The sequence below is a fragment of the Sturnira hondurensis genome, unplaced genomic scaffold (assembly GCF_014824575.4).
Source record: "Sturnira hondurensis isolate 20B ecotype Veracruz unplaced genomic scaffold, ASM1482457v3 Scaffold0006437, whole genome shotgun sequence".
NCBI classification, from domain to species: domain Eukaryota; kingdom Metazoa; phylum Chordata; class Mammalia; order Chiroptera; family Phyllostomidae; genus Sturnira; species Sturnira hondurensis.
The window spans coordinates 1058917-1086844 of NW_028079068.1; the positions used below are offsets into that span (position 1 = coordinate 1058917).

General features: G+C 37.2%; 1 protein-coding gene across 3 annotated transcripts in view; it reads left to right on the forward strand.

The window, feature by feature from the left end:
• BRAF (B-Raf proto-oncogene, serine/threonine kinase) overlaps positions 1-27928 on the forward strand; it is a 134202-nt gene that overhangs the window by 77678 nt on the left and 28596 nt on the right. For 2 of the 3 annotated variants that reach the window (XM_037049060.1, XM_037049059.1), the window contains exons 9-13: positions 626-662; positions 4324-4460; positions 5432-5549; positions 7876-7960; positions 8823-8999. In XM_037049060.1, the coding sequence (XP_036904955.1) occupies positions 626-662; positions 4324-4460; positions 5432-5549; positions 7876-7960; positions 8823-8999 (554 nt within the window). Of the gene's footprint in view, positions 1-625; positions 663-2029; positions 2150-4323; positions 4461-5431; positions 5550-7875; positions 7961-8822; positions 9000-27928 lie in introns of all 3 variants that reach the window. The other variant, XM_037049061.1, reaches the window with a different exon arrangement.

The following is a 27928-nucleotide window of genomic DNA, read 5'->3' on the forward strand; positions in this document are numbered from 1 at the left end:
AGCCATTTTATTTTTCCCTTCATGTGTATTTTTATTTTGTATTCTGTTTTTTTAGTTTTAAACATGTTTTCATGATTTCATCTTCATAATTATTTCAGTTGCTGCATAATACTCATTAAATTTATATATCAGAATATACTTAAAAATATGTCAGTAAGCCTAGAAGAAGGAAGTGATTATTTCTGATTTTTTAGTATGATAGATATTGCTGCATTAAACGTCCTTGTGCATATCATTTTTTTCTTCTGAATTATTTCCTTAGGGAAGAATTTCCAGAAGTGGAATGACAGTATCAGAGGGTGTGAACATTTTATGGCTCTTAATATGTGCCGGTAGAATTTTTTTAAGAATTGATACAGCTATTGGTTTTGAATGGCCTGAAATAGATTTCAGCATTTGATCAGGACTAGTAATCCCTTCAATCTAGGGTTAGGTTGGCAGGTGCTACAGATCTTGACTTTCTCATGTTCACAAGCTAATTCCATATTCTTCCTGTTTTGTGAAGTAATTATAAGGCAGTTGTTTTGAGTTAATCTTTTGGTTAATGCTTAGTGGAAAATTCAGCGTTTTTATTACTTTCTTACCATATGCTTTGAATAAAATATACATTACTATTTATTTGTAGGACTTGATTAGAGACCAAGGGTTTCGTAGTGATGGAGGTAAGTGGTGATTTTAGTTTTTAAAAACTCAGGGAAAAATGCAACTGCTTTGCTGCTTGTCTCCTTTATATTTGCTTCTTTCATGAAACAGACACAGAGAAAAATGTGTAGAGAAAAACCAAATCTTTTTCTTCAGTATTTATCATTTATATCTAATAAAATATTTATGTATAACATGAGTAGAGAAAATGCAGAAATAAAAAGAAGTCTTAAATGTACTACCTATGGTTTTAAAAGGTTATCAAGGAGATATTCTTAGTTATTTTACCCACTTGATTAATTTTAAACCATCTCCAAAGATGAAGATGCAAAATTCCCCTAGGGAACCTCTACCAGTACGTAAAGGTTGTGCTTAGAATCCATTAAAGCTTGATTTTCCTTAATCATTCTAGGAGAATCCCTTGGACTGCCTGTCACAGCTTCTCCATTTGTTTGATATTGTCAACTACTTCCCTTCAGTCTTCTAAAAGGGTTTGAAATGTACATTGTATGGAATGAACCCCTAAGAGAAAAGCCCAGTTGCCTTTTTTTGTCCAGTAAATAAAATAAGCAAATAAGAAATTAAATTGAGATTTCTTAAAGAATTTGAAATTCACTCTAGCACCCAGTAAAAATAGGGGGGCATAAGAAAACATTGTTTAAAAAAATACTTTTTAAATAAGAATTTACTCCCACGTAACACTTTCTAAAAGATGGTATTTGAAAGTATCTTAAAGATTTCTTCCAGATTGTTCTCCATGCTTACCTTTTCAGCTGTCTTCTAATAAGGAAGACCTGCAATACCTGCTTATCTTGCTTAGAGTTGGTCTCTTTCACTGTGACCTGCTTTCTCTTCAAAATGATCTAAGCCCAGTCTCAAAAATATTTTATACTGAATAACCATGTATAAACTGTCTTATATTGTGTTTCTGTGTACCTATGAAGCTACCAAAGTAATAACCCTGCATTATATACATAGTGTTTACTGTGGCAGATAGTTATAAAAGTGTTTTTTTGTTTGTTATTCCATGAACCCTCCAATTAATGTTGCTGCCAGTTTGACTTTCATATGTCTTAGTAGCTGTGGCTTTTGAAAATTTTGCCCAATACATCCAGCATTTAAATGTTGCCATCATTTTAGCACCACAAAGTTAACTTAGTCATAAAAATGGCCTGCTTAGTACCTAAAATGAAGTGGCGTTTCTTGTCCTTTTTTATGAGTCACTTTTTAAAAAATCATTGGGATCTTACGAAAATAAGCAGTTTTTTTAAACATCCAGAATTATTTTGTGAAGCAGGCTTCGACTCATTTATTCCCCATGACTTCTTTCATTTCTTCTGTGTCTGTCTTCTTGTGTTTGCCTGCCCCTCTCTTTCTCTTCTAACAGCCCCTTTGAACCAGTTGATGCGCTGTCTTCGGAAATACCAATCCCGGACTCCCAGTCCCCTCCTACATTCTGTCCCCAGTGAAATAGTGTTTGATTTTGAGCCTGGCCCAGTGTTCAGAGGTAGTTGGGCTCTTCTTTCTTGTTTTCACCCAAAGCAAACTAAATATAAACTACAGATACTGTTTGTGCTTCACCCTCACAGTGTGTGCCTGTAAGCGTGAGAGTTTTCAGTACCTAAGTTCTGCTTGGCCTGGCTGGAATGCTCTGAGTGTGCCGCTCACACATACTCACGACCACAAGCTTTCTGTGTGTTGTCTGTCATAAATTTGAAAAGCAAGAAAAGTCTGAGATTTCCATCTTGTTTTTTGTTACATTACTTTTTTGTCTTTGTAATGTCTTAAACTTAGTGGGTGGCAATAAATAATGTGGGAGGGGTGTCCTTTGAATTGCTTTTATTTTAATCTACTTAGGTGGTCACTTTGATGACTATTAATATTTGTTTTTAATTTTTGTGGTTTTTAAAAAGTAAAAATGGAAATGGAAATTTTTATTGACATTTTACTAAGCTTTGGCTTTTTTTCCTGTAATATCAGCAGTGTTCTTTTTTAAAAGTAAGATGTATATTTTTACATTATGTCAAAGGTAGGGAGCTTTCAAAAGATTTTTTAATATATTTTGGGCATTTCAGCATACTTCAGAAAATTTGAGGAATGATACTTTTAGCTATACCTTATTATGAGGAAAAAATAAGCAGTATAATTTCAGTCATTTTATCTTGCCATACATACTTCAGTGGTTAAACTGATTTTTTAAAATTTAAGTCAGAATTCAGACAGGAGTTTGCTGTAAATAGTTTTAAAGAATTTACTGGCTGCTCCTAGTTAGTGTCTGCCCCTTACTCTAAACATGATGGTGGTGGCGGTTCAGATTTTTGCTCTCAGCCCAGCTGTTCAGAAAATCCATAGAATGGTCTGGAAGTCATACAGTCCCTGTAAGTAGTAACAGTACAGTACTAAGTAGATCAGAACTCTGAAGCCTGGGCAAGTAGTTACGGCTTTGGGATGTTGAAAATTATCAATGGAAGGTAGAAATGGAGTGTGCTCTTATTAGTAGACATTCCAGATAACATTTTCTTTTAGAAATTTGCATACAATTATCAAAATTCCATATGATAGCATAGTAATGATAAAAATCTCTACCAGATTTAACATTAAATGTTGCCATTGGTATCCCTGTTCTTTGAAAGATAGTGACTGCCCCCCTTCCAGAATAGTAATCTTTTCCAAAAAAAAATTCTTCTCCAAGTCTTTTTGTTCTGTATGTACAGATATTTTTTGACATCTCAATCCTACCTAACTGTATTCAGGCTCCATTAGGAATCATTGCCCTGAACCCCTCTAAACCAGGTGCTACTGTATATGACCTTAGAATTATTGCCACTGAGCCAGCAGTTGGAAAAGTACCTTTCAGAAAGGTATGCAACCCTGACAACTGAGTCTGTTTGCAAAGAATGCACCCCTTGGGCTCAGTTGGCTGGTAGAATATTTATAATATTTGCATTTATAGTAACTTGGCTGAGAGGCCATATCACTTAACTTTGCTCTCCCTTGTGAAGGCAGGGATTTTTCAGAGTCTTGAGAAACCTGCTAATTTTGTTTACAGTAATGTTGAATGCAGGCAACAAATAACCTTTGTTTAGTAAAATAAGCCTTCTGGAACTGATGACACTGACCAGTACCTCACACTCTTAAGTAGTATAGTATGTGGCGTAGAATTTTTTTTTTATTTTAGTGGCTTATATGAAAAAGCCACTAAATTTTCAACATTAAGGCCATTTTTAGGCCTTATGTTTCCATTTGGGGATTTCCATCTTTTTTATATTGATTGGCTGCTGAAGCAACATAAAATAATTAAAAGCTTATTTTTCATATTGGCTTTTAAATTGATTTTGCTTTTTTATTTTTTATATCAAAGAAACAGAACCTGGGGAGTATTATTTAGTATATATCTTTTATATTAGAGAGTTTTGTCCCTTAGGATATGCACCAGTCAGCAAAGTGTGTATCTGTAATCAGATGTTTTAAAGGTCATTAAATTGGCCAGAAAACTAAAAGAAATTTATAGTGCTAATCACCAAATGAGGCCCCTTTTTGGCTTCTCCTTTCTAAAAGGTCTGTGCCTGAACGTGCACCACATTTTTAAATAAGTCTAAATCTCCCCTGACCCTCTGCCCCCAATAAAGTAACATACTTGGTCCTCCTTTAATGGGTATATTTTTCCTTTCACTAACTTAGGATCAACTACAGGTCTATCTGCCACCCCTCCTGCCTCGTTACCTGGCTCACTCACTAATGTGAAAGCATTACAGAAGTCTCCAGGGCCTCAGAGGGAAAGAAAATCATCTTCATCCTCAGAAGACAGGAATCGAATGGTAAGAGTATATTGTATCTCGATTCTTTTGTGTTCTTCTTAATAGCAGTCATAGCCAAGTCTAATGTCACCTTTTAGATATATTGATTGATATGTGACACAGAACCAATCTCTGTGGAACCAATTGGTTGGTTCTGTTGGAACCAATCTCCAACAGATACTAGGGGATCATTATGGTTAGGTTTGGGGGGAAATCAAAAGTTATATGCCAATTTCACCTGTGCTGCTAAACCCCACATTGTTCAAGGTCAACTATAGTGTTCTGTTTCTAAAATAAGGGAAAAGAGTAAGCTAGTATTTTAGGAAGCATTATTAGGCACATATGTTCTAAAGGGCTTCTCTGAAATTCAAGTATCTACTAAATGACACTATTCCCTATTTGAAAAAATAACTTTCTTTCTGAAGTCTATATTAAAAAAACTAATCATTTAATTTTATCAATAGTGTATTAATAGTATATGTTGGCTAGGTGGAGTTTTTACCTTGCCAAAGTGGTTGTATATGTTGACCTTTTCTTAAGAGACTGGATCAGGTAAGGTAAGAGGAAATTGAGCACTGAGTGGAAGAAAGTAAGTAAATAAATTATCACCAGTTATCACAGTATGTTAACTTAAATTTTGGCCTTTGGGGCCCAAACTAGTCACAGATATTTAGTACTTACCTTGCCTGTAGTTGTCCCCCAAGTTATAAGACTTCCATTTTATTGATTTTAGTGATACATATTTCTTTTCATACCCTATATGTAATTTTTGATGAATTGTTTTTGTACTCATATTGACTTAGATCTTAAATTTAAGTTCCTTATTGTAGGAACCATACTTCTTTCTTCCAGAGAGTGTTCTTTTTTCTTTAAAAGATATTATCTCTTTCTAACTTAGGTACCCTTCAGGCATAGGAGAAAGTATTTAGTGTGAAACCTAAGGTTTTCCTTTTTGTTTGCTTTTGCTTAACTTTTGCACTATTTTTATCAAGAAAACACTTGGGAGACGGGATTCAAGTGATGACTGGGAGATTCCTGATGGGCAGATCACAGTGGGACAGAGAATCGGATCTGGGTCATTTGGAACCGTCTACAAGGGAAAGTGGCATGGTATGTATATAGTATGGTGACCTTGTCACAGGTTACAATAATACGATATATCTGACAACTTTTATTTTAAAAATCAAAGGGAATATTCACTCTGTAAATCACCAAACTTTTTTGATCATATTCAAGAATTACTAAAGGTTTCTAACAAAAAGTTTCAAACAAAAGTATTCAGTAAAAACTCATTCACAGCAACCAGGTCTCCTATCATTATATTACCTACAATTCTTTTTTAGGCAAAATGTCTTTATTGTTTGAAACATAAAAACAATAAGCGTTTCATTTCTTAGTCATCTCAGTGAGGTTAGAAAAATATATAAAAATACAATGCCACTTAGTTTGTATAAATTCCTGAAAATGTCTAGAAGTTCACACTTAATATAATATAAAAAGGCACCTAACACACAATGAGATAATAAATAAACAACCTCACTGATACAACTGAATATTTAGTTACAACTTTTAAAGATGATGATTCTCCAAGTGAGCTAATTCCCAAGATGTTTTTTCTTTGATAATTTTTCTGCTTATAATTTTATTTGTATTATAAACCACAAGTATATTAAAAGTTTATTACCACAGGAAGAAATAGAGTGGAAACATATTTTAAAATGTTCATCAGCCTCACTAGTTATCAGAATTGCAAAATCAAAAAGTAGAAGTCATTTGCATCTCAAGTGGACAAAGATTTTTTTTAATTGATCATATTTGAAGTTGTAATTATAGTACTGCTGGTGGAAAATTAATTGCTGCAAGTTTTCTGGAGAGAAATTTGACAGTATGTACATGGGGCCAATAATTCCACTTGTAGAACTTTATAAAGAGGAAGTAATTGGACAGGAACAAACAGATGTCTGTACGAGTATATCAATTAGAGGTTTAATATTAATGAAAATGGAAATTAAGTGCCCATCGAGTATTATTTAAATAAATTAATAACCTCCATATACGATTATACAGAAATTAAAGTAGTATGGTAGATTTCTATTTATTGCTATGGAAAAGTGTCTGAGGTATATTAAATTTTACAAAGAAGCATGCATAATATCCCACATTATGATGCCACATAGAAATATATTTAACAATTTTAAAAATGATCATCAGTATTTGAGTACATATATTTTTAGGCTGTCTTTTTATACAAATTCGTAGTCACGCTGATACATATAAAAGACTAGTAAGATATACATCAGTATGTTAACAATGGTCATTTATGAGTGACATGATTATGGGAAATATTTTTTCTTTATGCATTCAAAATGTTTAGTTTTTTTACTATGAGCAGTGTATGACTTTGATAATCAGGAAAAATAAGTTAATTGTATTGAAGTATAATATATGAGCAAAAAAGTTAAGTGTTCGAGTAGCTAGAATCTTACAAAGTGAGCATATCTGTAGTCAGTAAACAGAACATTACCAGCGTTGTCAAAGTCCTACTCGTGTCCTCCTTTCCCAAGGGTAACCCCTCTCTTGATTTGAACAGAAATAATACAGCATACACTCTTGTGTCTTGCCCCTTTAACTCAACATTGTTTATAAGATTGTGTGTAGTTGTAGGTTGTTCATGCTTTATATAGTATTCCCTAATGATTCCTTTTTTCACTGTTGTGGGATGCACATTTTAATAGTTCCCATTTGGGCCTGTTACAAATGCTGCTGCTGTGAATATTCTTAGTGCATACATGTGTGTCCAGGTTTGATGGATACGCACCTAGGAAAGAATTGAGGGGCCACTGGATATGCATATGTTCAGTTTTATTAGATGCTGCCAATGATGTTTCAAGTGGTTGTACCAATTTACACTCATTGGCAATGTGTGTGAGTTGTAACTGTTTCACATAAAGTTTTTTTTAATGTTGATTATAGTTTTAATAAGTTTCCAAAGAAAGCAATAAGTGATCCATGAATTTGAAAAAAATGTTAACTACTCTAATAAAGAAGTTTTGTAGTTTTCTGTTTCAGCCAAGCTCCATTGAGCCTGTCATTTGTGGTTTTAACATTTAGTTAGTAAATTCATCTCATTTAATATTGTTAAATAACCAGGAAAATACCCAGGAGAAAAACAAAATTTGCTAAGTTTTTTTGGGGGGGATTGGTATTTTGAAATACCGGTATAAGAATATCATTCTTAGTTTAGTTCTTATCCTTAGAAAATTAACGCAGTTAAGGAAGGTATGGTGTAATTTATTATATCATAAGTTGCACCATAAAGCAGTTTAATAATGTGTGGATTTAGGCCATGGTAATTAGTGAAATACCCAATAATTTTTTTTATATTTTTAAATTTAAAATACCAGAATGACATTCAGAACGACAATTACCTTTTTAGGTGATGTGGCAGTGAAAATGTTGAATGTGACAGCACCCACACCTCAACAGTTACAGGCCTTCAAAAATGAAGTAGGAGTACTCAGGTGAGTAAGTGGGAATTGTTATTTTCCGGAGAAGTTGTCTTTAACTTCTGTTTCCAGTGGTCACCACTGTTAGTTGTAAAGACTTACTCAAAATGGATAAAACAGAGTGTATATATTTTGTCTTTAACCATATTCTTATAAGTGGTATGCAGTGTTCTGTTGGACAGCTGGTAGAAGAATTAAGCCTAGAGTGAATTAATGGAAATGTAGTATTCTTATGAGAAATGATACTTCCACTATGGAAATAATACTTTCAAAATTCTAATCTGACCAAAACACATTTAGAGATTATATCATGTCCTGGAACTTGAGGAACAGTAACAAACTGGTATATGTACAGGCAAAGACAACTTAGATGGGGATGATCATAGAACTGTAACTTAAAGGGGAAAGTACCAGTAATGAACAGAACTGAGGATACTGGATCCATAGGAGGCTGTTACGTTCTAGGGTACAGACTCTTATTCCAGAGAGCAGGCCAGGGAAGCCAGTAGAGGAGTTGTGGAAATATGATTGTTTTCTCAACTTAAAAAAAACTTCCTAAAACTAAAACCACTATTGAAAAAAAAAGAAGAGTGGGAAAAATAGACGTTAGTCTCAGTGATGAGCTTCCCATAATTGAAGGTATTTAAGCAACCTCTAGTTTCCTATCTGTCTGGTATATTAAAAAAAGATATTTCTGGAAAGAGTAGAATGTTGAACTAGACAATTACTAAAGTCTCTTCTAAATTTATCCTTCTTTTGCCTTTTTAAAAATACCTTTGTCTGACAAGATCTTACTGGTAAACTACTTTGGCCTCTTTTTTAAGATTTGCTGAAGTTTATCAACATTTACTGTTTACTGTCTTACTTCTTTTTGTAGGAAAACTCGACATGTGAATATTCTACTCTTCATGGGCTATTCAACAAAGCCACAGCTGGCTATTGTCACCCAGTGGTGTGAGGGCTCCAGCTTATATCACCATCTCCACATCATTGAGACCAAATTTGAGATGATCAAACTTATAGATATCGCACGACAGACTGCCCAGGGCATGGAGTAAGTTCCATTCTGTTAAATATCTTATAAATTACTTTCGAAGACCATTGAGGGTGTTTTAACGATTTTAGCTGATAATCTTTTGTATTGCTTTTTAAATTATTGTCTGGGAACATATGGACACTTTTAACTAATGGCTAGCAGTATGATACTATGAAATAAAATTGTCTGTACTATAGTCTTCTAAACATAAAGTATTAATAATAAATGTGACTGCAAATTTATGTTTAATATACTGTGATATAGCTAAGCAATAATATGGTTCAGAAAACAAAAATAGGTGAGCAAACAACCACTAAAAATTATTAGCAGTTATAGAAGTATATAAAGTAATTATTTTCTCTAAGTGCCTATATTTTCTATTGCAAAATGGTCATTTGTATATAACAAAATAAAATGAAAATCTGTATTCTGATCCCCTTGAGGATTTCAAGTTGAATTGTTCATATCCACTGCATTGTGCTCTGTAATTTGAAAGATAAAAAGTAAATTTATAAAATTTACCATAGGTCAGAATCTGAATCTGTTCCAATCTGAAGGATTATATTAAAAGCTCGTGATGAGTAAACCATGGCAAAAAAAGTAAACACTGAGAGAAAAACAAAGATTATTCTCTCCTCCCCAGCCCCCAACTAAGCACACTCCTTCCTCAGGGACTTTGTACTTGTTATTTCCTCTTTGGGATACCCGTGGCACAAATACCCCTAGAGCTTGTTCTCCCCATGTCTCTGTTCAGATGTCACCTTTCCAAAGAAGCCTTCTCTGATCGCCTTAAATAACTAACTAATGACCCTACCTTACTCTGGTACTCTCTGCACCCCTATCTTTGTTTTTGTATTTTAACTCCCAGTCTATACAACGTATTTGTTTATTGTCTGTCATTGCCACTAGAATAGAAGCTGTATGAGAACAGGGACTTTGTTTTGTTCGTTGTTTTATTCCTAATGTTTAGAACAGTGCCTGGGCTGTGATAGGTACTCAGATCATATCTGTGGAATTAAAAAATGAAGAAGGATTACACACAACTGAGTATTATTGTTAGGTTTAGAAGAAAGAGAAGCCAAATCCCTTCGCATACCAAAATTGAGAATTGTCAAGGAAAGGAAAAATAATCAATGAAATAGTGAAAGGATAGCAGAGGGGGAAAGGCTTTCACTATAAACAGAGGCAGCAAAAAATAGTCATAAAAATTATTTTTAGAAACAGTGATGGAGCAGTCAAATGCCAGTATTGATTAAGACAAGAAATGGCAGAGAAGATTACTATCAAATTGGAATAGTTCTGTAGTCTGGGGGGTAGTTGGCGAAGAGGCGATATTTTTCCATTGCTTTCAGTTTGGGACCTGTAAGTATATACTTTGCAGTATATTGAGTACTCTGAAATACTTTGCTTACAATTTAAGTAACACTCACTATATAATGAGTATACCTGGCTGTGAGTGTAGAACATGGCTATGTGTGGTAGTTAGCAGAGGGGAAGGGGTGTAGGGGGAGGACGAGGACTAAGGGGGTCAAATACAAGGCGATGGAAGGAGACTAGACTTCGGGAGGTGAGCACACAATAGAGTGTCCAGATGTCGTATTATAAAGTTGTACACCCAAAATTTATATAATGTCGGTAACCTTTGTTACCCTGAAAAATTTAATTTTAAAAAATAAATTATTTTTTAAAGAAAATAATTCTACTTCCACAGTATCCAAAAGAATAAAATAAAAGAGAAAAAATAATTAACTTTTAAAAATTAATTATGTTTAAAAAAAGAAAAGAATTCCATTTCCTTAATATCTAAAAGGAATAAATTTTACCAGGGAGGTAAAAGACTATATTCTAAAAAGAACAGAACATCGCTGAAAGAAATTGTAAAGAAATGAGGTTTGGTGCACAATATTTCAGGTGTACCTAGTACCTGAATTGTACACTTAAAAATAGTTAAAATAGAAAAATGTATGCTATATATAATTTATCACAAAGTTAAAAATAGTAAACAAATAAAATGACTATGTGGGTTTCAGATAAGGTGATAAATTTATGTTATCTTTTAAAACTTCCTTAAAACTATAATAAGCAATTGGTTTTTAAACATGAATCTATAAGATTGGAGTTAACAGAGAGGAAGGAAGTAAAATTGACAACATTTTAAAAGCTAGAGAGCAGATGGAGAAGTAAGTGATCTTGGACTTAGTAGACCCAAAAAAGTTAAATCATTAGTTGGCAATGAGGAAATGAAAATTAACCTGATTTATACCACAGAATCCTCAAAAGTCTCAGGAATTGACGGTGCCAGGTATCTCTGCAGGAAGGAGAGCGCATAAATGAAAAGAGCTGTCTCAGAATTTTGTCTCCTGCTCTGTGCACTGGGTGACTGCCCCACCCCTACCCTGGCAGTAGACTGGAAACTTACTTTCTGGACAGATATTTCTGGACGAGGGACATGGACTTGGCTACTGTACTAGAAATGGGAACTGAATGATCAGTGGAGAGTTCCCAGACTCTCTTCATTTGTTTCCTGGAATGCTAGCAGACGAACCTTCCCCTTCACACAAGATACTGGAAGAGTCTTAAACACAAGATGCTGGAAGAGTCTTCTGCGAAGAACCTTACCAGCCAAGAGGAAAGATCTAAAGGTGGAGACAGATTCCACCTAGATAACTGTACAGGGAAGTTCAGAAACAAGCAGCCCGTCTGTAAACTAAAGCTTTCAGGCAGCTTTATAGTCCCCCCCTCATTCTGAGTGAGACCAGTGACCTCTGGCTCACCTGCCATCAGAGGAAACATCTCTGATGCCAGTGAGAGAGACCAAAACAAATGGAGGGTAGGGAGGCAACTAGGAATAAACAAATACAATGCAAGAAGAAGAAATGCCTCCCCCAAAAAAGCCTGTCGGTCGCCTCAGCAATAAAAGATTTTTCTGTTCCTGAAACAAGAACAGATGCTTTAAAAGGAACTTTCCAATAACAACCAAAAAAATGTTGAAATGTTGATATCAGCAATATACTGGGAGTGACATCCTTTGCAGGTAAACTTAACCTTTAAATGTTTGGCTCCTCTTCCCCATCCTTCACCATCATTTCATGAAGTCCATAGACTTTAGCCATTAATAATATACTTCTACAAAGCCCTCATTTCAAAATAGTCAGCCCCCAAGTGTTTACCAGATACTGTGAGGGTGAACTAACTACTTTCCACAATATATTCTAAAGTCCCAGGTCATACACAGAACAAGAGCATACTAGCTCATTGTATAGTACGCTGGGTTGCAGTCTCTCAAGATAAAACCTGTAGTCATTAGCAAAGTTAAGTAATTAGGACTCTCAAATGTGTCGCCTTTATTGCATTATAGAATATGAGCAGACAGCGGATGAGTGGCATTTTTCCTGTATAGTTCTGTCTTCCTTAGTGAAAGAGCATTTCTTATTCCTGGGTTTACCTGAGGGAGCAGAGCTATTCTAGTAGTAGGTAATTAGAGACTTACTCTGGGAATCAAGGTTTATACAGTGTGTTTATCAGCTTCTCACCTGACAGTCATTGATTCAGCCTAAGGGCCAAGGTATTTCTAGACTATGTTACCAAAGAAAATTCAGGGATAGTCATTCATCACGTTATCTATTTGCAGGACTTTCAATGTCAGTGTAATACATACAATATAATTTTTAATGTAGCTTTATTAGAAAATTTACTAAGTGTTAAATCAAGAAGCCACAAAGAGAAGGTTATATATAGTCTGATGTTATACTCACAGAATTGTTATATTCTGAATATAAGGTGATTAAAAATAATTTGAGGACAAAACCTCACAATTTACTTTTTTAAAAAATATTTTATTTATTTATTTTTAGAGAGAGGGGACGGGAAGGAGAAAGAGTGGGAGAGAAACATCAATGTGTGGTTGCCTCTCATGTGTCCCCTACTGGGGACCTGGCCTGCAAACCAGGCATGTGCCCTGGCTGGGAATCGAACCAGTGACCCTTTGCTTCATAGGCCCGTGCTCAATCCACTGAGCTACACCAGCCAGGGCACAATTAACTTTTTTTAAAAATAATAAAAGATATGCCTCCCTTTACTCGTAAAGAAGTCCACTTAAAAATAGGATGACGTGCAGCTTAAAAGAAGGTGAATATGGTATTAATGATTGAAAATAATTCTAACTGATCAAAGAATATCAATAATGAATATGATTTTTGGTGAGTAAAAACAGTAATGGAAAGGAGGATGCTGATAATCAGAAAAATTCAAAGTAAAACAAACAGGTACTATTTTTTACCCACTGGAACTGACCAAATTCCTAAATTCTGACAAGACCATGTGTTGATAAAGGTTAGGGGAATTGCTGACTGAGACAGGCCTGATACAACCAGCCACCCTGGGGGTGTTTTGGAACTGTCTGCTAAATGGAAAATGAGTGGTCTACCCTCAAGAAACACACACTTTAGTTCCAAAAGATGTGTATAGGAAGAGATGTATTACAGAGAAACATACTAATATTGAAAAATTAGAAACAGTGACCATCAGTAGAGGATTAGATAAATAAAATATTAGCACATATGTTCGGGGGAATAGTATACAGTAGAAACATATATGCATCAACATCAGCTCTATAATGCACCACGTGAGAATAGCAAGCTGCAGCCTGAAACCACTTAAAATTTTAAAAACATTTTTTATCTTTGGCGTTTTTAAAGTCATACATATGTTTATATGTGAAAGTATTAAAATGAGGATTAGAAGGCACACCCCAAGCTCACTGGTGGCTGGCTGTCCCCAGGAGTGGCAGAAAGGGGTCAGATGAGGGCAGCCATCAAGCAGAAGTGCTGTAGCTTTACCTGTAACATCCTGGTCATTTATGACTTTTAATAAAAAGGATTCTGCAGTTATGTTTTACTTTCACAACCTTTTTACAGTGATAAACTTTGAAAAAAGAAGAGAGGAAAACGTGTAAAACGTTTAACAAGATTGATTATGGTGTAAATATTATTGAATTCTACATTATCCTTTTTTTGCAGTTTTTTAAATTTCAAAATAAAAGTTATAAAGAAATATGTAATCAGAAAATGTAAATATTAGTAACCACCAATAATCTACCATCAAGAGAGAATTACTATTAGCCCTGGCTGGTGTGGCTCAGTGGATTGAGTGCGGGCTTGCTAACCACACGATCGCAGTTCGATTCCCAGTCAGGGCACATGCCTGGGTTGCAGGCCAGTTCCTGGCAGGGAACACACCAGAAGCAACCATACATTGATATTTCTCTCCTTCTCTCTTCCCTTCCCCTCTAAAGATAAATAAATAAAACCTAAAAAAAGAGAGAGAGAGAGAATTACTATTGATATTTTTGTGTGTATTTTCATTCTTTCAGAATTAATTATTTTAATACTGTATGCAATAGTTTGTTGTTGTTGTTGTTTTTAAATATGGAGTCATATTGGGTGTTGCCTTTTTTCACTCGCTCCTATTTTAAACATCTTCACTGGTCAATGTGTACTATGATCTGACCCCAACTCTGCTATATACTGGTAACTTATTCTCCCCCTCTTTTTTTTTTTTTTAATTTATTTAACTTTTGTTCAAGTACAGTTTTCTTTCTTGTATTCCCAGCCCTGCACCCCCCTAGTGCTCCCCACCCCGCTCCCATCTCCGCCCCCCGTCTTAGTTATTGTCCATGTGTCTTTCATACTTATTCATGTGAGTCCATCCCCTTTTACTCTGTGCTTCTCTCCCCTCTCCCCTCTGGACCCTGTCAGCACGTTCTGTATTTCACTGTCTTTGGTTACATTTTGCTTGCTTGTTTGTTTTGTTGTTTACATTCCTGTTAAAGGTGATATCATATGGTATTTGTCTTTCACTGCCTGGCTTATTTCGCTCAGCATAATGCTTTCCAGCTCCATCCATGATGTTGCAAAGGGTAGGAGCTCCTTCTTCCTTTCTGCAGCATAGAATTCCATTGTGTAAATGTACCATAGTTTTTTGATCCAGTCATCGACCGATGGGCATTTAGGTTGCTTCCAACTCTTGGCTATTGTAAATTGTGCTGCTATGAACATCGGGGTGCATAGGTTCTTTTGGATTGGTGCTTCAGGGTTCTTAGGATATACTCCTAGCAGTGGAATTGCTGGGTCAAAAGGCACGTCCATTTTTAGTTTTCTTAGAAAATTCCATACTGCTTTCCATAGTGGTTGTACCAGTCTGCAATCCCACCAACAGTGGACTAGGGTCCCCTTTTCCCCACAACCTCTCCAGCACTTGTTGTTTGTTTCTTTGTTTATGATAGCCATTCTGACTGGTGTTAAGTGGTATCTCATTGTGGTTTTAATTTGCATCTCTCTGATAGCTAGAGATATTGAGCATCTTTTCATGTGTCTCTGGATCCTCTGTATGTCCTCCTTGGAGAAATGTCTGTTCAAGTCCTCTGCCCATTTTTTAATCGGGTTGCTTGTCTTCTTTGAGTGGAGTCGAGTGAGTTCTTTGTATATTTTGGAGATTAAACCTTTGTCTGAGGTATCATTGGCAAATATGTTTTCCCAAACAGTTGCTTCTCTTTGTATCTTGATACTGTTTTCCTTAGCCATGCAGAAGCTTTTAATTTTGATGAGATCCCATTTGTGTATTCTTTCCTTTATATCCCTTGCTCTAGGGGACGTATCAGTAAAAATATTGCTGCGTGGAATGTCTGAGATTTTCCTGCCAATGCTCTCCTCTAGGACTTTAATGGTTTCCCGGCTTATATTTAAGTCTTTTATCCACCTTGAATTTATTTTGGTGTATGGTGTAAGTTGGTGCTCGAGTTTCATTTTTTTGCATGTGGCTGTCCAGTTTTCCCAACACCATTTGTTGAAGAGGCTATCTTTACTCCATTTTATGTTACTGCCCCCTTTGTCGAATATTAATTGACTGTAGAGGTTTGGGTTTATTTCTGGGCTCTCTGTTCTATTCCATTGGTCTATGTGCCTGTTTTTATGCCAGTACCAGGCTGTTTTGATTACAGTGGCCTTGTAGTACAGTTTGATATCAGGTATTGTAATCCCTCCTACTTTGCTTTTCTTTCTCAAAATTGCAGCTGCTATTCGTGGTCTTTTGTAGTTCCATATAAATTTTTGAAGTGTTTGTTCTATGTCTGTGAAATATGCCATCGGCACTTTAATAGGTATTGCATTAAATCTGTAAATTGCTTTGGGTAGTATGGACATTTTGATGATGTTAATTCTTCCAATCCATGAACACGGTATATGTTTCCATTTGTTTGTGTCTTCCTTGATTTCTGTCTTCAGTGTTGTGTAATTTTCTGCATACAAGTCTTTAACCTCCTTGGTTAGGTTTATTCCCAGATATTTTATTTTTCTTTTTGCTATATCGAATGGGATTTTTTTCTTGATTTCTGCTTCTGCTGTTTCATTGTTAGTATACAAAAATGCCTTTGATTTCTGGATATTGACTTTGTAACCCGCTGTTTTGCCAAATTCATTTATTAGTTCGAGCAGTTTTTTGGTAGAGTCTATAGGATTTTCCATGTACACTATCATGTCATCTGCAAACAATGACAGTTTTGTTTCCTCCTTTCCAATTTGGATGCCTTTTATTTCCTTTTCTTGTCTGATTGCTGTGGCTAGAACTTCCAATACTATATTGAATAGAAGTGGTGAAAGTGGACAACCTTGTCTTGTTCCCGATCTTAGTGGAAAAGCTTTTAGTTTTTGTCCATTGAGTATGATGTTGGCTGTAGGTTTTTCATATATGGCCTTTATTATATTGAGGAATGCTCCCTCTATTCCCACTTTGCTGAGTACCTTTATCATAAATGGGTGTTGTACCTTATCAAAAGCTTTTTCCGCATCTATTGATATGATCATGTGGTTTTTGTCTTTGCTTTTGTTTATGTGGTGTATTACATTTACTGATTTACGAATATTGAACCATCCTTGCATCCCTGGGATGAATCCCACTTGGTCATGGTGTATGATCTTTTTGACGTATTGTTGGATGCGATTTGCCAATATTTTATTGAGGATTTTAGCGTCTATGTTCATCAGCGATATTGGCCTGAAGTTTTCTTTCTTTGTTGTGTCTCTGTCTGGTTTTGGAATTAGGATGATGCTGGCTTCATAAAAAGAGTTGGGGAGTTTTCCCTCCTTTTGGATTTTTTGAAATAGTCTGTGAAGAATCGGGGTTAGTTCTTCCTTAAAAGCTTTGTAGAATTCTCCTGTGAAACCATCTGGTCCAGGGCTTTTGTGCGATGGGAGTTTTTTGATTACTTCTTCAATTTCCGCTGCTGTTATTGACCTGTTCAGGTTTTCTGCTTCTTTTTCATTGAGTTTTGGAAGATTATATTTTTCTAGAAATTTGTCCATTTCATCTAGGTTTTCAAATTTCTTGGCATACAGCTCTGCATAGTAATTCCTTACAATCTCTTCTATTTCTGTGGTATCAGTTGTAATCTCTCCTCTTTCATTTCTGATTGTGTTTATTTGGGTCCTCTCTCTTTTTTTCTTGATGAGCCTACTTAAAGGTTTATCTATTTTGTTTATCTTTTCAAAAAACCAACTCCTGGATTCATTGATCCTTAGAATTGTGCTTTTAGTCTCTATGTCATTTAATTCTGCTCTGATCTTGGTTATTTCCTTCCTTCTACTTGCTCTGGGCTGTCTCTGTTGTTGTTCCTCAAGTTCTTGGAGGCGTCGGGTTAGGTTGTTTGTTTGAAATGTTTCTATTTTCTTTAGGTAAGCCTGTATTGCTATGAACTTCCCTCTCAGGACTGCCTTGGCCGTGTCCCATAAGTTTTGGGTTGTGGTGAGTTCATTTTCATTTGTTTCCAGAAACTTTTTTATTTCTTCCCTGATTTCTATCTTGACCCATTCGTTGTTTAATAGCATACCATTCAGTCTCCATGATTTTGTGTGTTTTTGGTTTTTTCCTGTGGGGTTAGTTTCCAATTTCAGTCCCTTGTGATCAGAGAAAATGCTTGGTATGATTTCTATTTTCCTAAATTTGTTGAGTCTCGTTTTGTGTCCTATCATGTGATCTATCTTGGAAAATGTTCCGTGTGCATTTGAAAAGAATGTGTATTTAGCTTCTTTAGGGTGAAGGGCTCTATATATATCAATGAGGTCCATTTCATCTAGAGTGTCATTTAATGCTGCAATATCTTTGTTGATATTTTGTTTGGAAGATCTGTCCATTTTTGACAGTGGGGTGTTAAAATCCCCTACTATAATTGTGTTGCTGTCAATATCATTTTTGAGGTCCTCTAGGATTTTCTTTATATATTTGGGTGCTCCTATGTTGGGTGCATATATATTTACGATGTTAATGTCTTCTTGCTGGATTCTTCCCTTGAGCAATATGAAGTGACCTTCTGGGTCTCTCTTTATGGCCCTGTTTTTGAAGTCTATTTTGTCTGATATGAGAATTGCTACCCCGGCTTTTTTTTCTTGTCCATTTGCTTGGAAAATTTGTTTCCATCCTTTCACCTTTAGTCTGTGATGGTCTTTTGACCTGAGGTGGGTCTCTTGTAGGCAGTATATGTGTGGGTCATGCTTTCTTATCCATTCAGCTATTCTGTGTCTTTTAATTGGTGCATTTAATCCATTTACATTTAAGGTTATTATTGAAATGTACTTATTCATTGCCATTTATGTACCTGTGTTCCTCTCTGTCTCTCTCTCTTCCTTCCTTTCCTTAAAGCAGCCCTTTTAGTAATTCTTGTAGAGCTGGTTTGGTGGAAGCGTATTCTTTTAGACTTCTTTTGTCTTGGAAGCTCTTTATTTGGCCTTCTATCTTGATTGAGAGCCTTGCTGGGTACAGTAGCCTTGGTTGTAGGCCTCTGTTTCTCATTACTTGGAATATTTCTTGCCATTCTCTTCTTGCTTGGAATGTTTCCATTGAGAAGTCAGTAGCCAGCCTTATTGGGACCCCCTTGTATGTCACTTCCTTTTTCTCCCTTGCTGCCTTCAGGATTTTCTCTTTATCTTGGAGATTTGCCATTTTAATGATGATGTGTCTTGCAGTAGGCCTCTTTGGGTTCCACCTGCTGGGGACTCTCTGTGATTCCTGGATCCGTGCGACTTTATCTCTCCTCAACTTAGGAAAATTTCCCGTTATTACTCTTTCAAGTAGGTTTTCTATCCCTTGTTCCTCTTCCTCTCCTTCTGGAATTCCTATTATTCGGATATTATTACGTTTCCTGTTGTCTTGCATTTCTCTTAAATTCTCTTCAAATTTTCTGATTCTCTTTTCCCTTATTTGTTCTGTCTGGGAGATTTTTTCTAACCTGTCTTCAATCTCACTTATGCGATCTTCTGCCATATCGATTCTATTCTTAATACCTTCTACTGTGGTCTTCAGTTCAGAAATTGTATTCTTCATTTCCTCTTGGCCTTTATTGATGGTTTCCGTTTCCTTTTTCATGTTGGTATAGTTTGCAGAGAGTTCATTGTAGCTCCCCTGTAGTTTCTGGTAGCTCGTTGTCAGCTCTTTGCATTTCCTGATAACCAGTGCTTTGAATTCCACATCTGATAGTTGACTTGCCTCTATTTCATCTAATATTCTTTCTGAGGTTTCCTCCTTTTCTTTCATTTGGGGATTATTTCTTTGTCTTCCCATTGTTGGTGATACTCTTCTTGTTGTCCTCCACTTCTTAAATTGATCTGTTCTGGTTCATTGGGTCTATGGTGTAAACTTCTGTGGTAGGATACGCTCCCCCAGAGTTTGCCTGCCCTGGGAGCGCCCGGCTGGGTGCAGCCCGCGGCCTTTTGCGGGCGCGCAGCCGCTTTTGTCTTCACTCTCCTTCTGGATTCCTTGCCGACCTGCCGCTGTTTGGTTCCTCCGTTACACTCTCTGATCTCCTATTTTCATAAATGTTGGGGAATTGTTGGTTGATTATGCTATTCTTCGGTACATCTGCCCGGATATTCCACCAGATGCACGAGAGCTGGGTTCCCTAGGTGCTACTCTGTCGCCATCTTAACCCTCCCCCTCCCCCTCTCTTTTTAAAGATTATTTTAGAATATTTTTTTACGATTTTATTTATTTTCTTTTTAGAGACGGGGGGGAGTGAGAAAGAGAAGGAGAGAAACATCAATGTGTGGTTTCCTCTCATGCACCATGCACCGCACATGGTGAAGTTGATCTCACCCTTCTTCATGAAATACGTTCTTTGTCACTGACTCTAGAGAGAGAGAAGAAGGGAAAGAGAGAGGGAAACATCGATTCATTGTTCCACTTATTCATGCTCTCACTGGCTGATTCTTTAATGTGCCCTTTAACAGCTCTTTAAAATGTGCCCTTTAACATTTTTCTTATAATGCACATTTGGGAACGTATTGACAATTGTTGAATCTAGGTGGAAGGTATCTGGTTGTTTGTTGTATGTATCATTCTTTCAACTTTTCTGTCATACTTAAACATTTCATAAGGTAGAAGTTGTGAAGGTTTCTTCCATGATCCCACTTCCCTCTCAAGCTATCACCGCATTCCTCTTCCTTCCTGTACAATAGAACTTCTCTAAAGAGCTGTTGGTACTCACTCTCTTGATTTTTCTCCTCCCCTTTTATCCTAGATCCTACTTCAGTCCATTTGGCCCCAACCTTCCACTGAAATACCTCCTGATGAAATAGTTACCACGTAGCTACACAGCCATTGGTTCAGTTCTCAGTCCTCAATCTGTCTGCTCTATCAGAAAACATGGTGAAGTTATCTCACCCTTCTTCATGAAATACGTTCTTTTTCACTGACTCTAGAGAGAGAGACGAAGCGAAAGAGAGAGGGAAACATCGATTCATTGTTCCACTTATTCATGCTCTCACTGGCCTATTCTTTAATGTGCCCTAACCACAACTTTGGCGTATTGAGACAACTCTCTAACCAACTGGGTTACCCTGTCATAGCCACAAAACACCATCTTAATCCCTTGCTACCCCAGATCTGAATTGGAGTCTACATTTTAACAAGATCCCTAAATGATTGGTACGCCTGTTGAAGTGTGAGAAGCACTGCTGTAAAACATCTTCTCCTGATTTTTGTTCTTACTGTCTGTTCCCCTCAGCTGGTTCTTCCGAATCAACTCCTTGACCTCAGTAAATGTGAGAATACTGCAAGGATCTTTCTTCCTTTGGTGATCTCATTCACTGTCATGGCTTAAAATACCATTTAATTGCCATTTCTTTGCCAGTCTCCAGCCAAGTCATTTCCTCTGAACTCCAGACGGTCGTATCAAACTGTCTACTCAACCTCTCCACTTGATTGTCTAATGGGCATCTCAAATTTAATGTCTAAAACTGAGGTCCTGAACTTTTTTCTCAAGCTTGCTCTTCGGGCATCCTTTTTATCTCAGTAGCTGGCAGCTGTTCTTTCAGCCACTAATGTCTAACATTTTAGTTATTACCTTTGACCTCTCTTTTTCTCACACCACATAACCATTCTTTTATCAACTACTGTTGGTTCTGTTTCTAAACTATATAGAACCTTATAACTTTTCATCATCTATTTTTCTATCACTCTGATTCAGGCCACCATTATCTCTTGCCTGGATAGTGCCTGCTTCCACCCTTAACCCACTTTCAGTTTATTTTCAAGATAGCAGCCGGAGTGGTCCTTTTAAGACTGAGGTCAGGCCTTGACTGGTATGACCCAGTTGGTTGTTTGTCGTCCCACAGAGCCAAAGGTCACTGGTTTCATTCTCGGTCAGGGCACATGCCTGGGTTGCAGGTTCAGTCCCCTATGAGATCAACTGATAATGTTTCTTTCTCACATGGATGTTTCTGTCTTTCTCTATCTCCCTCCCTTCCCCTCTCTAAAAATAAATAAATACAATCTTTTTTTAAAAAAAGAGTTGGAATCAGATTGAGGTAGTGAACAACACAACAGATGATGTGTTGTGAAATTGTGCACCTGAAACCTATATAATTTTATTTTCCAGTGTCACCCCAAGAAATTCAGTAAAAAGCTGCCCTGGCTGGTGTAGCTCAGTGGATTGAGCGTGGGCCTGCGACTCAGATGATCGCGGTTCGATTCTCAGTCAGGGCACATGCCTGGGTTGCAGGCCAGTTCCCTGCAGGCCAACTCCCAGCAGGGGACGCACGAAAGGCAACCATACATTGATGTTTCTCTCCCTCTCTCCTTCCCTTTCCCTCTAAAGATAAATAAATAAAATCTTTTTAAAAAAAAAAGAAATTCAGTAAAAAGCTAAAAAAAGACTTAGGTCAGATTATGTTGCTCCTCTGCTCCAGTGTCTTCACATTTCACTCAGAAAGAAAACCAAAGTCCTTACAATAGGCCTTTCTCAGTGTGACCACCACCACAGCCCTCCCTCTTCCACTGCCTTTTCTGTTACTCCTCTCAACTCATTTGCTATTCTCGTCCCTTATAGTTCCTGTCCTGCAAACCAGTTTGCCTTCTTACCGTTCTTAGAACCTGACAAGCACATGCGAGCCAGGGCTTTGCCCTTGCTAGTCCCTCTGCCTGCTGTGTTCTTAACCCCATAGCTGCATGACTCTCTCCCTCCCCTCTGAGTCTTTACTCAAAATATCCTTGGAAAAGAATCCCTCCCTGACCTAAAATTGTAACCTCCTGCAACTCAGCATTTCCTGTTCTCCACCTGTAGGATACTTTATGTTCTACTGATACATCTTTTTTTACTTTCTGTCTTCCGTATGAAAATGTAAGCCCCTCAAACATAGAGATTGTCTGCTTTATCGTCAAGACTTCGGAGAGTTTTTGCTTAGCATATAGTGGGCTTTCAATAAACATGTTAGATAATGAAACAAAGAACCCATAGAGGTAAACATTATTGTCTTCATTTTACATGTTAAGAAGCTAATGTATCCAAAGTCATATGGCTAGTGAGTGACCTAGCTGGTTGAAACTTAAATCTTTGTGCTCAGAACCCATGCCCTTTTCACTATACCTCTCTGGTCATCTCATTTAAGTCCTTGGACTCTGGTTTTTCCACCAGCCTACATGGAATTGTCATTTTACTTACCTCACAAAGAAGATATGTGATGGCTGTGAAACCAGATGATGTAAAAAAATATCCTGCGAACTTTAAAATGCCAAACATGTACAAGAGGGTGGTTGTAATTCTGTTTTCTTATAAAACTTTTATAGTGTTTGCTTTTAGTTTTAGGTCTTCGGTCCACTGCATATTGATTTTGCATGTCTGGTATGAGGTAAGGGCTGAAGGTAGTTCTATCCCTGTGTAGATACCCAGTTGTTTCAGCAATATTTGTTGAAATGGCCATTCTTTCCCCCAACTGAGTTACCTTGTCCTATAAATACACAAATACCACGCCTCTGATTATATGTGGTTGGGATTGTGAATATTTTAAGGATGGTGTTTGCTATTCATCCATGTCTTGATGCTCCATGCTTACAACACATTCTCACTTATTTTCCTTGGGCCAGTGTTCTGCTTAGAAGCTGGGAGTATTTTCCAACGGGAGATTATATTCTCTCTCATGCAGGTCCCAGCTAGGAAGCAAAATACATAGAAATATATTCATGTACTTAACAAGACTCAATATTGGTAAGATGTCAATTCCTAACAAATTAATCTATGGATTCAGTGTAATTCCAGTCAAAATCTAGACATGCTTTTTGTAGAGACTGACAAGTTGATTCTAAAATGTGTATGGAAATGCAGTGGCTAGAATTGTCCAATTTTGAAAAAAGACCAAAATTGAGGGACTTTTAGTGTGAGATTTCAAAGAATATATTTGTATGTTTATGATCAGTGTTTCTATTTTGTTTGTTGCCATGGCTGTTCATGGGGAAAGGATAGTCCTTTCAACAAATGTTGCTGGAACAACTGGATAGTCACATGGGATAAATAAATAAACTATTAACCCTTACAAGACATAAATATTAACTTGAAGTAGATCAAAGAACTGAGACAAAAAGCTGAAAATGTAAAATTTGTAAAAGAAACATAGGAGAATCTATGTAGGTTAAAGATAGGCAAAGATTTCTTAGGATACAAAAAAAAGCCAAAAAAGAAAAACATCAAATTGGATTTTATCAAAATTGAAAACGTTTTCTCTTTTAAAGATACTCTTAAGAAAATGAGAAAAGAAGCCACACACTTGAGGAAAATGTTTGCAGGATGCATAGAAGATTTGCATCTAAAGCATATAAAGAATGCTTAGAACTTTGTGATAAGACGAAGTACCCACTGAAAAATGGCCAAAGACTGGAGTGCTCTCTTAGCAGAGATGTAAAAATGGAAAATAACTCATGCAAAGAGGTCCAACATTATTAAACATTAAGAAAAAGCAAATTTAAACAAGACACAATTACATACCCAGCAGAATATTCAGCAGTTCCGAGTACTAGCAAGAATGCAGAGCATCTAGAACTCATACATGCCTGGTAAGGATCTTAAGTAGTGCGACCACCTGGGCAGTTTCGTTAAAAGTTAAAATTAGTATATAAGCCATTGTAATCCTACACCTGTACCCTAGAGAAATGAAAACAACAATGAAGACCTGGACAGAAGTGTCTGTGGTATCTCAGTCATGATCACCGAAAACCAGGAACAACCCAAGTATCTACCAGGTGTATGGAGGATGTGCTCAACCCGTGTGTGTATCTCAGAATCATCGTGCTGAGCAAAAGAAGTTAAATGATTTTGTTCACATGAAATTTTAGAAAAGGAAGTCATTATCGATAGTTACCTCTGAGGGGGCTGTTATTAATTGCAAATACTTAAGAAGGAACTCTTGGGAGTGGTGGATATTCATCTTGATTAAAGCTGTTCATCACACAAGTGTATATACTTAAGACTCAAACTGCAAAAAAATTGGGGACATTTTGTGTTGTGTACAAATTACACCTCAATAAATTTTAATTTTTTTAAGTGTGAGAAACTGAAAAATCTAAGTAAAAATAAAATTTGGATCACTGTGGAGTACAACCGAAAAATGTGTGAACTCAAGGGATTTTTGAGGTGATAACTGAGTACTGACTGCACAGGAGTAGCAGAATGTCGTTCCCTTCCATCTTGCTCACTTTCCACGTGGTTATGAGGGGGATGGAGGGCATCACAGTGTAGAAGGGAAACTGTAGTTTCCAACTGTTCGGATAAAATAACATCTTGTGACCACTGTCACACATACCAGTCCACAGTCAGCTGCTCTGTTCTCTGTGGGTGTCTGAGGAGAGATTAAGTTTGCTGCATGAAGTCTGTTGACCTTTTTTCACATTGTGTAGTGTTAGGTGACAGAACTGAAATGCTGTTGTCTACATAGGCCAGTTCTCTGGTTTTAGAAATAGTTGAAAATACAAGAAAATAACAGCAAACTTAAGTGAGAGATAGTTGGGATTTTATAGACTAGACTGATAAGTCAGGCAAATGGCGTAGCTATAATATTTAAATTTTAGCAAGGCATTTAAAAGATATCTCATGATTTAAAAAAAAAAATTTATTGATTGATTTTAAAGAAAAAGGGAGGGAGAAAGAGAAACACTGATTTGTTGTTCCACTTATTTATGTATCCATTGATTGCTCTCCTGACTGAAGATCAAACCCACAACCTTGGTGTATTGGGACAATGCTCTCAGTAACTGAACTACCCAGCCAGGGACAGCTAATGATATTTTTGAGGACAAGTTTGAGAGATACAAGATGCATTGAGAATTTACTAAGTTCATAATTGTATAATGTTCATACCTGAAAACTATCAAGTTAGAAGGAGATTTTTCTCCTTATTTATCTATTGAATATAACTGGCATACTCACAGATAACTCATCATTAGCACACTGATCTTTTAAAACTTATTTTTCTGTAAAAACTAAATTTTAATAGGCTGAAGTTATAGGCCATGTCTAGAAACTGTGAAATGTTTGAGTCCAGAGAAACAGAAGTGTACGAATATCGAATGAAGGAACTGGTTTGTAAAAACAGTGCAAATACAACTCTTCCTAGGACTGTAACTGAATATGATTTTGATAGGAGTTTATGATTATGGGTACCATAAAAATCACAATGGCTGATTTAATAAATGGTTTTACCCACCATAAGGAACATGAAGATGAGTCTGTCTTTTGTTTTTTAGATTCCACATGCTATGTGAAATCATACAGTATTTGTCTTTCACTACAAAATTAAAGAAACCATATCCATCCAGACAGATAGGAGGAGCACAGGCACAGAATGGGCTGGTCTCACACCCATATGTAGTGGATAAAAATCTGGGAGGGACAGCGTGCAAACGAGGAGTCCCAGACCCACATCAGCTCCCCCCCCCAGCCTAGGGTTCCAGTGCCAGGAAGGTAAGTCCCCACAACTTCTGGCTGCAAAAAAACAGTAGGGATTGAGTCAGTGGAAGTAATTCCTAGAGTCCGAAGCAGTTCCTCTTAAAGAACCCACACACAGACTTACTCAGACTCCCTCTGAGCTCTAGCACCAGGGTAGCAGCTTGAAAGGCACCAGTGGCATAGAAGGAGAAATCGAAATGTCTGGCATCAAGGTAAGTAGAGACCATCGAGCCTTTTCTGAACCCTCCCCACACAGAGACAGCAGGCTGGTACCACATCTGAGACTCCATCAACCTGGCTAACATTGCCCCACCCTGAAGATTCCGAGATTCCACTCCATCCAACTCACAGGCCTACCTAAGCTGTATTTTTCATATGAATGACTGGTCTTGGCTAATGCTTCACAGCTAACTAAATCCTCTGGATCAATCAACAGCCAGACTCAATGCATCCCCAGTCCTTGTCACTGCCCCTTCCCCCCAGCTCAACTAGCAGGCATCTCAAATTGCTTTACAGCTCAGGTGTGGTGCCCCCTGGCGAAACACAGGTTGGGGCTAACCTTGGCCTGCACCAGCCAGGAAACCCCAGAGCCTGCACACCCACTGGACAACTACAGACCACGCCAGAGCACCACCACTCTGCGCCCCCTGCACAGCTGATCCTCCATAGAGAACGGAGGTTGGTAGTTAGTGGTCACAGCCAGTCCTTGCAGCTGAATGGCCTGGGTAAATCCCTCCCTTTGACCTGCCAACAGCAACCAAGGCTCAGCTACAAGAGGAAGGTGTACTCAGCCCACATGAAGAGCACACCATAAGTACCCAGCTTGGGTGGTAGGGGAGACAGTGCCACTGGACCCTACAGGACACCTACTACATTAAGCCACACCACCAAGACACGGAGTCAAAGCAGCTTTATGTAATACGTGGAAAAAAACACAGGGAGGCTGCCAAAATGAGGAGACAAAGGAACATGGCCCAAATGAAAGAACAGACCCAAATTACAGAAAAAGAGCTAAAGGGAATAGAGAAAAGCAATCTGTCAGATGCAGAGTTCAAAACACTGATTGTAAGGATGCTCAAGGAACTTAGTAAGGATCTCAGCAGCATAAAAAAGACCCAGTCAAAAATGAAGGATACACTAATTGAATAAAGAACTGTTTACAGGGAAACAAAAAGTAGAGTGGATGAAGCCAAGAAGCAAATCAATGATTTGGAACATAAGGGGGGAAAAATCAATCAGTACAAAAAAGGAATCCCCCCCCAAATGAGGATACTCTAACAGCCTGTGGGATCATTTTTAGTGGTCCAATATTCACATCATAGGGGTGCCAGAGGAAGAAGAGAAAAAGCAAGAAATTGGATATCTATCTGCAAAAATAATGAAAGAAAACTTAACTAATTTGGTGAAGGAAATAAACGTGCAAGTCTAGGAAACGCAGAGTCCTAAACAGGATGGATGCAAAGAGGCAAGAGACATCGTAATTTAAAATGCCGAAGACTGGTAGCCCTGGCTGATGTGGCTCAGTGGGTTGAGTGCTGGCCTGTGAACTGAAAGATTGCCAGTTCAGCTCCCAGTCAGGGCACAGGTCCCAGTTGGGGGCTTGCAAGAGGCAACTAGTTGGTGTTTCTCTCTGTCTAGAAATGAATAAATAAAAAATTTTTAATGCCAAAGGTTAAAGATAAAGAGAGAA